The sequence below is a fragment of the Nomia melanderi genome, chromosome 12 (assembly GCF_051020985.1).
Source record: "Nomia melanderi isolate GNS246 chromosome 12, iyNomMela1, whole genome shotgun sequence".
Taxonomy (NCBI): domain Eukaryota; kingdom Metazoa; phylum Arthropoda; class Insecta; order Hymenoptera; family Halictidae; genus Nomia; species Nomia melanderi.
This window is the reverse complement of record NC_135010.1, coordinates 9250444-9262526: the sequence shown is the minus strand read 5'-3', so window position 1 is coordinate 9262526 and position 12083 is coordinate 9250444. Positions and strand designations below refer to the sequence as shown.

The window sequence follows — 12083 nt, the reverse complement described above, 5'->3', positions numbered from 1 at the left end:
CATCGTTTTTCCACCGTTTCCAGGTTCGCCTCGAGGTCGGCGACAGCCACTCCTACCGGCTCGCCGAAGAAACGACAGCTGCCGATGATACCGGCACCGCAGAAGGACAGGATGGACCAGGACCTCGAAGAGAGGGCTAGATTCATGAGGCACCATAGCAGACAGGTGCACACGGCGTATAGCGCGGGCATGGGAGGTGAGCGCACCAAGAGATTCCAGTGTCTGTGCACTTATGAGCATACAGAGGAACTAGAATGATTCGCAAAGCCTACAATGTGCTTTTCTTTATCTTCTGTTACCTCCTTCGTTTAATTTTCTGATATTCTGTACTGAATTTATAGATCTATAGAAGACAATCAAATAGTGTTTCACTTTATGACTTCCTTTGGAATTGATTATCTTGAATAATTAATTAGAGGAGGAAGTAGATCTATGTTCCACGTCTACGAATAGACAAGACTGTATTCACAGTAGGTGTACTTCGTAGTAAATGGAAATCTCTGTAATTTCTCCAGGTTGGGAAAGACACTGTAGCGGTCAGTCGGACTCGGATCTGCCCTCGGTGGGCCACGATCCGTTGCCGCTGCAGCACGGCTATCCCTACCGAATGCACAGCACGCGTAGGGGACACTTGAGCCCCGAGAAAGACGTACTCGGTGATCACGGTGACTCCGATATGGAGAGCGTAGCCTCCGTGACGAGTAGTGCCTTCAGTACGCAATCGGAACGACCACGTGCCTCCAGGGGACTAATGTGAGTATAGCTCGATGCAAACAGAATTATTCTCTAATAATTTCGAGTCTCTCGATGACCTTTGCATTATTCGATGATATATCAGTGTACAAAGCAAATACAAGTTCCATAGAGAAGAAACGATCCCTTTAGAGGAGACAGCCATCCATTGTACCATTTTCTCTACGTGACACGCGTCTCTTTATCCGCATATCTGTTCGCCATCCTTTCCCCTCCGTTTGTATAATTTGCCGTTTCCTTTTGTCTCACCGCCCTGAAAAGCAAATCACGAGTATTCACAGATGTTCGATCGTTGTTATCCCCTCACGCCGGACAAAACGACCATGTTTGTAACTGCGCACGGAATGGAACACTTGATGGCTTACCTTCTCAATCGACGATAATCCCTGAATTAAATGGACATTGCCGAATGAAATGTCACCCCGTAGCTGCACCACTCTCGCTCTCTCTTTTTCTCGCTGTCTCTCTCTCTCTCTCTCTCTCATCGAATTCCCACGTCACCAGCTTGATAGGCTCCCAGATCCTGTCTCGCGCCTGATCATTCGCGGTTTCTGGATACTTTTGGTCTTTTAGCGTACTAGAATTCTCGCACCTCCTTGTTGCACCGTGTCAATGTCCATTTAATGCTGTCCCATTCTAACAGTGCAGGGATTAGTGCGTGGCGTTGGTCGAACGGCTAGGTGTTACCTACGTTTTAAACACACCGTCTCACCGAATGTTATGTTATGCGTGTCTTACGATCACCGTTTGCATAGTACTTCGAATCAGTCGTCGCACTTTTTGTCCACCGAAAACAAAAAGCAAAAAAAAAAAAGAAAAAAATAATATATGTAAGAAAAAGAAACGAGCAACCTGCATTCTCTCGATTTGTTCGGCGAGTGACAAATGCACAAAATTCGCAGGCCAAATCTTTCGAGTCCTCCGTGCGCGCGTAATGCACGCGCGCAGCGAAAAACTAGAATGACAACCAGGCAAAATCGCAGAAACCGAAAAAAGAACTAGATCAAAGAGGAACGGAAAAGAGCAAAAAGAGAACGCGTTCGATCGATCGCGGACGCGCAAGTAGAGTCACTTTTGCAATCTTGGGAATAGCCTCAAAAAAAAAATGAACAAGTAAAGATAATAAAAAAAAAATAAGAATCAAAGACAAATATATACACACATTGATCTATAATATATATATATGTATACATATGTGAAGAATGGGCTGATTAGAGAACAGAAATGAGAAAATCAATTGAATTAAAGTATATAGAACAAAACAAAACAAAAAAAAAAATACAAAGCAACTTTTATGTGACCGAAGATCCGTTAAAAACTCTATATGAAAAACATTGTTTGCAGACCGACAGTTAAAAACGTTTTAATACCCGGTGTCATATCCCCTATGCCCCTGCCCCCTAGGCGCAATAGGCGCAGGCACAGACTTAGGGTACCCTGCAGCGAATGTCACTGTCCGAACAACAATCCCACCAAGCCCAGGAGCAACAACCCAAGCAAGCACAATCCCACCCCGCATCCCCTCGTACGGAGCAAGTCCGCAGTGGTGCGCTCGTTGTACAGAAAGATGCGTACGCCGTTCACGAGGTCGCAGACCGTCGACGAGAACATGCTGAGATATTACAGCCCGGAGACCAGCGAGTACAGCGTCTCCGAGGGTTACATGCTCAAGCCGGAGGAGCTGACCGGCACCTCCAAGAAACGTATACCGGAGATATACGTGGAGGATTGTCTGCGGGTCGACTTCAACGATCGCCTCATCGAGAAGTTCCGCGGCAGGTACGCGTCGCCGTATCTCTTCACGGAAAGTAGTAACGGGACGCGTAGACGATCCCGCAGCTGGCAGGACCGTGCCGCGGGACGTGCCGCGAGATCTAGGCACCAATTCGCCGCTTCGACTTTCGCGAGAAGCGGGATCGGGGGCTGCGTCGGAGCCGGGATCGGAGCCGGGATGGTCGGCGGCGCGACGCACGACCTGACGGACGACGCCGGCATTAGGAACTTAGACGTTAGCTTGCGCCCGCGTAGGTCGTTCTTGTTCGCGAAGGCTAGGAGCTTCGATTACGACGTTCTCCACGACAGCTGCGACGACCGTTACGGTTTCGGGATAGGCGGGGGACTGTTGTCGCGGCGCGCGAAGAGTTTCGAGTACGACAACATATCCGGGAACATATTCAGCGACGACAGTATGCGCACCGCGAGAAGGAAGCTGAAGAAGAACTTGTCGATCAGCGACGGATACGGCGATAAGATCCCCGCGCTGGGCGACCAGAGTAAATCGTATTTGGACTCGAACGGCGACGACAAGATGCCGAATAGCTTGATGGATAGGGAGAAGAACTACGACTACATGATGAAGGAGCATAAGCCCTTCTACCGGTACAACAGACAGTTCGTTTGTAACAACGAGGGCTACATGCCGCGATTAGCGACCAAGGACTATTGGTACGATCTTTTCGGCGAGAGTGTCTTCAGCAGCGACGACCAGGTCGGTCTGAGGAGCATTCTTGGAAGAGAGGATCCGGCGAAACGGAAGTACATCGACTCAACGTTTCACGATCATGACCCGACCTTCGCCAGCGACATCTCGGAGAAACGGACGAAGAATTTGGATGACGATATCTGTGACCCTACCGGTGATCATATATACTGCAGCATCGACGAAGCTTTGTCCGCGGAGAATTACGGCCGCGATGTAGTCAGCTCTGATCTGGATCAGTACGAGGATCAAAGGAGGACAGTTGGTCGCAGGAGGACGAAGAGCAGCGGAGAGTCTTACTTGGAGAACGGGTACGACGGTTACGACTGGGACATCGAGTACGACGAGGGTTTCGTTGACAGAGGGAAGATCGAGGATTACGATCAGCGTTTGTACGCGTACGATGACAATCAGACCGGTCGCGACCACATTGTAGACATGGATCAGATGTACGACGATGATTACTATGACAGAAGAGCGGAAAGAAGAAGGACCAGCACGAGGAAGAAGAGAACGTCGCAGTATGTAGAGAATGACTACATCGTGGACGGGTACTGCGACTATCGTTCCGCGGAGGAGTACGACTATCAAGCGCACAGCGGTCCAGAGATGCGAACGGATCATTACCAGGAAACATTGCCGCGACGTAGACGAAGGAGAAGTCGAAGAGGTAGCCGAGAAACCGGCACAGTGGTCTACGAGAACCTCCAACCGTACAGGGACGGTAGTGGCAAAGATACTCTAACGGTACCCAGTTTCACCGAGAGCAAACGAATGATGCTTCAGCGAGCGGAGTCTTCGCCGGTGCTCCGTTCGGACGAGGAACTGAGTTCCTCCGAGAGAGCGGAGAGAGCGAAGCGCTTGTATCGTCGCAAAAGGAACAGCAGCTGCCCGGAAGCTAGAGACCTACGGTATTACGATCGCAGGAAAGACGAGGAGAGGAGCACGAATTTCATCCTAGACTCGGACGAAGAGTTCGGTTCGATGGAGACGGTCGTGTGCGCGGACTGCTTCCGTCAGAGGAACGACACCGGTATGATAGTTAGCGAAAGAGCCAGGTACTACGAGACGGAACGTGACGGTTACGCGGACGCGAGGTACGACTACGGTGACGGACAGATTTGCGACCCGGAGACTTGCGAGCTGGCTAGGTCGGAGTCGTTGCGCGCGTACCGCGTTAGGCGTAAGAGTAGCTGCCCGGAGTGTCGCGAGTTAGCGGAGTTAGGTAGGTACGGTCCGTCGCGGAGGGCCGAGGAGAGGAGGGCGTCGTTAGAGTCTCGGTATAGGTACCGTAGGCGTAACAGCAGCTGCCCGGAGGCTAGGGACCTCGAGCTCCTCGAGAGGAGGCAGCAACAGCAGGAACAGCTACAGCCGCAGCAGCAAGCCCAGCCGTCGCAGGCGAGCGGCGTCGCTGGTGTCCAACAGCATCAGCAGCAGGGTAGTAAGAGGAACGTAGCGATCAGCGACACCCTCGAGTACTACGAGTACTCGATGGAGAGCGAGAGCCAGTGCAGCGAGAACTGCGGATTTGGCCCGTGCGATCCGCGTAGGCCCCGTAACCGAGCACCCCGCCCCGGTAACGCTAATTCAAGTCTCTTTGATTCCCAAACCGCTACCTCCGACACTGCTAAAAACTACCACCCACGGGCCGTCGATCACCACGATACCACCACCACCACCTCACGAAACACGAAAACGTCGCCGCGCGACAACAACCACCACCACCATCATCACGATCGTGCGACCCCGGCGGCCGCCACTACCACCACCACCACCACCAACGCCGCCACGTCGTCGTCGACGTCGTTCTCACCGTCGTCGTCCGTGCGGCGCCGCTCGCGGAAAAAAACCGGCACGGACGGCCAACACGAAACCGCCGGCGACGATGCGCGCGGCGACGATCATCGCCGATCCTCCTCCATGCCCGAAAGCAGCGAGTACACCGGCCAGTCCGGATCGTACGAGAAGGCGTCCAGAGGACAGGGGGCCGAGAACGAGGCCGACGAGCACGGGAAACGGAGCCAGTTCGCCAGAAGCCTCAGCAACACCGACGCGCCACAGGACGAGAAAGTCGGTGAGTCTACCGCCGCGACCTTCGCTGCTCGATCATGATGCTTTCTCGTTGTAGTTTGTGTGTTCAGAAAGCTACTAGTTGATCCTCGCGAGAGAGCTATCGGTTATTCCCCGCGAAAGCGCAACAGAGTGACGTTTATCTCCGTGAAAGTGCAATCGAGCGATTTCAGAGTATTCTGTTGGTTATTTCGCTTCCTCGCGATGTCGTCTGAATTCTAGTTTCTTCCGACCTCGCGAGAAAGCTAGCCGATGCACCGGAAAAGAAGCTTTCTCGTGGAGATTGCTGTGTTTAGTTGAAACTAGATAGAGTCGTAGGACTCCCACAGTTGCGTGCAAAAGTTATTTTGTTAAAACTCCTTTTCGATATCGCTTTCCAAATGTAAACCAAAGTATCTATCTAATGAACAACTTTTACACGCTGATGTATAGCTGTACCAATTTTCAAGATATCAACAGGTATACCAATAACAAGGGAAGGACCTCTGTTATCCAACTTCGATTTCAACGAGTCTTTAACTCTTTCCTCAAACCACTGAACAAAGAACTGTATTGAAGTCCTTCTCTTGTAACCAATATTATATTTTCTTCAAATTTACTATTTATATTTTTGATTACATTATATTTTTTAACTCGTTACATTCGTTCCTGTGATAAACGATTACTAACAATCTCTGTTCTTTCCCTAGTTTCAGAACAACCGAAAGTCTGTCCACCTAGAAACTCCTTCCTGTTCCGTTTCTTTTCGTTAATTTCGCAATGAACTTGTTGTCAGCTGGTTCACGTGACTTGTCTTCAACAGACGGTAGCTTGAGCGACACGGCGATCGGTTTGAACGTCGAGGACTCCTCGAGGAGGGGTCGTAAGAGCTCGCCGGGCAGTAAGAGCGGAAGCGGAAGCAGCGGCGGCGGCGGCAGCACCACGCAGTATCAGTCCGGTCTCGGGAAGAAGAGCAGCAGCACCAGCCAGCTGTCCGCCACAGGTAACACATCGTCACACTAGCCGTTTCTTCCGGTTTCACGTGAATAGACGTCGCGTGCCGCGGCAATTCGGTTCTCTGATCCGCGGAAATTCAGCGAGAGACTCGTCCTCGGGCGAACCGTGTATCACGCGTCATTACTATTCTCTCCGAATAGATCTAGGCTACATTTGCTCTCAGTCTTCTTTTCTTTACATCGGACTTTAGTCTCTCAGTCTCTTTCTAATTCACGCGGAGCGTCCCGTAATTAATGTCACTGCTAGAAACTGGTCAACTTCCGGCGACAATAAATTGAAATTGTGAAATAGAGTTCTTGCGAGTGAGATTTAGTATTCGGAAAGAAACGATTATCGAAATTCTATTCTATTGTTAAGAATCGAAGATTCTGTTGCATAGATTGTATCGAGAGGTTCGATTGAAATTTTGCGAATCGCGAAACGTTGAAAATGATTTTTATTTAGGAAACTAGGGTTTCCGTGCTACTTTTACAATTTCATTTATTTCTTCTGCAAGGAAGCACCTTTTTCTTGGCGTACAATGGTTATTGGGACACTCTGTATACAGGATGAATCAACGAGAAGTTCCATGTGAAACAACTCGTTACTTATTCGTTCGGTCAAAAAATTAATCGTAAAATATACTCCATTCACGATGACTCAAGCAAGTGCACTTCATTACTTCTCGTTGCATTGTTCCCGAGATATCAAAGTGACACTGCATTTTCTTAATATAACCATACTTTCGTCTGTATAAAACACTTCACGTCACTTTGATATCTTGAAAAAGGCACGACACGAAAGGAACAGACAGCATTCATTCCAGCCTCTTGCACCGGATACGTTCAAGATAGAAACATTTCTTAATCGAGTGAACAAGTAACGATTTAGTCGGACATAATAATCTCGTCGATTCACCCTATACATGTATACCTATGAATAGTCACTCGAAAATTAGCGTAGTCAATAGTCTAGTACCATTTAGTGAGTAGACTCGCGGTGTGCTCTCGTTACGTGGAACCATTTTCTCCGGAAAATGACGAAAACTTGTGTCGCGAGGAACGTATACCGGTTGTATCATCGGGAAACGTAGAAACTAAGAAAAAAGGTGAGAAAGAGTGTGTGAAAGAGAGCGAAAGAGTTCTACGACAAAAAAGTAAAAATTCGAGGATCCTCTTGCTACCGAGCGAGGGCGCGCAACCAAGAGCACACCGTGTAGGAGGCAAAAGGCAAAAAAAAAAGAACTAGAAAAAGCCAAAAAAAAAAGAAACCAAAAAACCCAGTAAACGGGGATAGTATGTACATTCTAATCGTTATTCTTGTTTTCTCCGCCATCCCTCCTCATCTCTGTCCGCCTCTCTTCGACATGAACACAATTCACACTTTACTTCTACCAACCAACCATCTCTCGACGCTGGGGACCAACCATTCACGTGTCATCGATCTGCACCCACCTGCACGATTTCTCATCGTGGCGGGGCAAAAATCGTCGCTCGCGCGATCGTGTCACGGGACAACACTCGGCGCGGATCACCCCCACCCCCCGACCGATCGAAAACGAATCGATCGAACACGCTGGGGAACGATCACCGCTGTTACTTGAGAACCGAAAAAAAAACCAAACGAACGAAACCAAAACAAAAAAAAAAAAATGAAAAAAATCAAATCTGAAACTACGCACACACTCACCAACAACGACAACACACCACTTCACTGAGGGCGACAACACACTCAACTACATACTCGTACAACTCCGTATGCTGTGTACACACGAAAAACAACACTGTCAACTACTCTGCCTGCGAATACCAACATCTGCTACTTTAAACATCACCGCTACTTCTACTTCTACTACTTTTACTACTGCTACCACTACTACTTGCTACAATCACAAAACAACCACGAAAAAAATACTACTACTCTACTACTACTACTACTACTACTACTACTACTACTACTACTACTCTACTACTACTACTGTGATCACCTCACGCAAAAAACATAACATACCACGTGCGTCTGTTGGTGGTACATGCGTGGGCGACGAAGGACGAAAACGGAGGCTAGGATTCGGGAAGAAGGGCAAGTCCTCCTTTACAGTTCATAGGAGCGAGGAGGTGTTGCCGGAGGACACTGCCAGCGGGAGGAGCGGACGTCAGCCGAGCTCCGCGAGCAGCGACGGCGAGGGTAGCGGCGACGGGGACAGGTCCGAACACCCAGCAAATTAACACCCTTCTTCTTCTTCTTCTTCTTCTTCTTCTTCTTCTTCTTCTTCTTCTTCCTGCCCCTATACCCCACCTGCATTTCTTTTTCTTTCGGTTTCATCCCCTAAAAAGAAAAAAGAAACGTTCGCGCGGGAGCGATCAACGTCGACCAACGGAAACACCCGAATACTGATACGTTTACGTCGCCTCTAAGAATTTTTCTACTCGTTCCTCTTTTGTTTTCTTGTCCGAAGAGAGGAAAGATTCTTCTAAATTCCTTCCAGCGATGTTCTAGTAACCGTAATCGCGATTCGCTCTCGATTCTCACCGGTCGAGAGGACGTCGAACCGTATTCCGCCGCGGGGATTATCGTTTCAAGCCTTCGGCGAAATGTGAGTACAAGTTTTCGAGAGAGTGACTGAGGGTGAGAAAGGGGGAGAAAAAGGAAGAGAGAGGGAGTGAGAGGTTCTGGCAAGAAGAACGAGACAGCGGCGTGATCAGCCAGAGACACTTACGATTACCAACAACAACGAGACACACAGCACATTGACTCTTTTAGAAGAAGTTGTGCTTTAGACCGGGGACAGAGAGAGAGATCCACGTGACTATTCTTCGAGAATCGTTTCGTCCGATCTGTTCGCGAATTGGGGTTGCTCGGACGGACGGGTTGGTTGTGTACTTTCGATTCTGCTCCCGTTATAGTCACGAGTGGATCCTCTGCTCGTCTCCCGTTGCGCTAGATCGTAGAGACTGTTTTCTGCGTAGTAGCGATGCGTGATCATTAGAGGAACGTTTGCACGAGTTTCCTGAGCTGTTCGGGCTCCGACGAAACACAGTGTTCGTCGGGCCGGGCGAAGATCGATCTCCGAACCGTGTTAATGAAGAATTATGTGTTAATCCTTTGATAAGCTGATCGAGGTAATCCGGGATGGCGAGTCATTGCCGATCAGTAGTTAGGGGATTCTTATGGAAACCTGGGTTATGTGGAAACGAAACTTTGATTTCGATTTCAGTGCAGATTCTCAATGGATTTTCATCAGTTCCGTTGAAACTGCGATAAAAGATAGCTTCGAATTACAAAATTATATTTCTTTCAAGGAAACTTAATTCGCTTAAACCATATAAATCTGTAATACAGTCTCAATAATTTCGTAATCAACACTTTCGTTGCACGAGAAATACTCAAAACTGGTATAAAATTCTATAAAGTTTCAACCTCTACACCGTCACGCTATCGTTGAACGCTGACCGGTGGTCCGGAATCGATATCAGCGATCAAAGGCTTAACAAACGACTCGTTGACCAAGGAGTCGCTCCTCTAACATCGTTCCTAGCGATCTGCGGCTCAAGAATCTTAGGTATATTAGTTTAACGCAAGCGATTTAGACCGGCTGTGTCCTGTTCGTGGCTGTAGAATAGTGTCGTCGCGGCGCGCTAGCAACCGCCGCGCCGCCGAAACACGTCGCGCCGCGGTGTCTGTCTCTGTTCTGTACAGCTTCTCTTTGGAATTTCGGCGACGAGTCGCGGTGTGGTCGACTGTCAATCCTCGTGGATCGTGCAGTAGGTAGGTAAAACGATCGTCTGACCACGCCCGATTCTCGTCAATTATGTTAATTATTTATTATATCTTTAGAAGGCAGCTGTTGATACGTGCTTGGAGGCGGGGACGGAGAAACGTGTAGAAACGGATACAAGTTAAACCTGAGATTAAACGTTCGATCATTCGATCGGTGAAATTAAACTCCATCCCCGTCTCCTGTTTACGGCTTTTCGTTCATCGATGTCTTCAAGCGTTGCAGTGTTCTTATATTGCGCATACGTTTCTATATATTCATACATACACGTATATATCTACATCTACATTAAATATATGTACATACATACATATACATATATGTACATATATATGCATCTATATACATATATATGTATGTATGTATATGTATGTATATGTATGTATGTCTCGATATTTACGTTTACAATTACCAAGCAAACAAATTCGTTGAATGTAGCACACGAACACGCAGACACACGCGCAGACACATACACACTGACACTGTGTCTTGTACATTCTGCCTGTGGAGATGTCCTCTCCGCGCTCGTTCGGACGGCGCTACGGATATCACGCGTCCGGAACGAGCGCGTGAAGGAGAGCTTTAAAACTATATATGGATGTACCCTCGGGATGTGCCGCGATTCTTCGAACACGTACACAAACGTGCACACCGAAACGAGCACACGTACATACACACATATACATGCATACATAGACGTACACGCATACGAACCGGTCCGAACTCGTCGACACGACAGATGATTGAAGTCGCAGAGCGACAGCCGTTCGCTAGTCCCGCGGACACGCGAGCGACGCGACGCTTGTTATTAACATTATTCGAAGGTGTTCGATTGCTTTGCCGGCGAGCTTCTGATTACAGGTGCGCGCGGCCGGTAGACGGACAAAGAAGTCGACGGGCCGATGACAAGTCTAGGGGACGAGGGACGAGATCACCGGCCGTATCGATCGAGGAAAGAGTACGAAAGAGTGTGTAACGATCGAGAAGATTCTTTTGCAGGTTCCCCCCTTTACCCATACACAGAATTATCCTAAATGTCGACGAGAGAATCTCGACGGTTCCGATACCGTCGACGTGTCCTCCGACACGCGCCGCCCTAATTGTCCACCGAATTGCGTCTGCTTTCCGTTTGACCTGTCTCAATCATCATCTACGATCATTCTCTCAGCCGAATCTGCGTTCACGTGGTTCAAGGTGTGCTCCTCTTTCTCTCGTCCGGCGACCGAGCACGAGAGAAAGGGAGAAGTTGGGAAGGCGAGGAAAGAGGGAGAGAGAAAGTGTTAATCGTTTAGAGGAAGGAGCAGTTGGGAGAAGTGCGTGCGTGTGTTGGAAGAGAGAGGGAGAGAGGGAAAGAAAGAGAGAGAGAGAGAGAGAGAGAGAGAGAGAGAGAGAGAGAGAGAGAGAGAAAGAGAGAGAGAAAGAGAGAAAGAGAGAGAGAGAGAGAAAGAGAGAGGAAGTCGTGTTCAGTCGAAAATACAGACGGCACGGCAAACCAACCGGAGAGAGCTGGATGATAGAGAGAAAAATGGGCTGCGGCGGACGCCGATGCGGGGATCTACCACTTCTCAGCCCAAACAGACATTGAACAAAACAAAAAGACAAAGAAAGATTATGGTTTAGCGGTTGTTTCTTGTTTGGTTTACAACGCAGAGTGCGGGATCTACGCCGGAAGTGGCGGCGCGGAGCCACGCGCCGGTTTATCGAGCCGGAAACGGAACAGCACGCCGAGTACCATACAACGGTCCGAAGAGATTCTGCCGTATCAGCGCTTTGAAGGGAAACAATCGGGATCGGCGGCCAGTGACACAGCCGGGAGTCTCAACTCGATCTCTAGTTCCGAAGGAAGCTCGTAAGTAGTGGCAAACAAACCACCGACAACCGATTCTGCCAACCGGGACTGCGAGACTCCCTTGCTCTGTCTCTTCCAGACTTCTCCCTTTTCTGCATTACTCTCTGTCTCTCTATTCTCTCTCTGTCTTTGTCTCTCTAATCTCTTTATTCTCTCTCTGTCTTTGTCTCTCTAATCTC

General features: G+C 48.8%; 1 protein-coding gene across 22 annotated transcripts in view; it reads left to right on the top strand.

Moving 5' to 3' along the window:
• The window catches only part of Rim (Rab3 interacting molecule), a 94718-nt gene that overhangs the window by 67997 nt on the left and 14638 nt on the right, over positions 1–12083 (top strand). For 19 of the 22 annotated variants that reach the window (XR_012999851.1, XR_012999854.1, XR_012999850.1 and 16 more), the window contains 5 exons: positions 24–196; positions 516–753; positions 2098–5306; positions 6105–6284; positions 11706–11904. Coding sequence is in view for 1 of the 22 variants with exons in the window: in XM_076372768.1 (XP_076228883.1) it covers positions 24–196; positions 516–753; positions 2098–5306; positions 6105–6284; positions 11706–11904 (3999 nt within the window). In the remaining 21 variants the exon portion in view is untranslated. Of the gene's footprint in view, positions 1–23; positions 197–515; positions 754–2097; positions 5307–6104; positions 6287–8304; positions 8484–11705; positions 11905–12083 lie in introns of all 22 variants that reach the window. The other 3 variants (XR_012999855.1, XR_012999845.1, XR_012999848.1) reach the window with 3 other exon arrangements.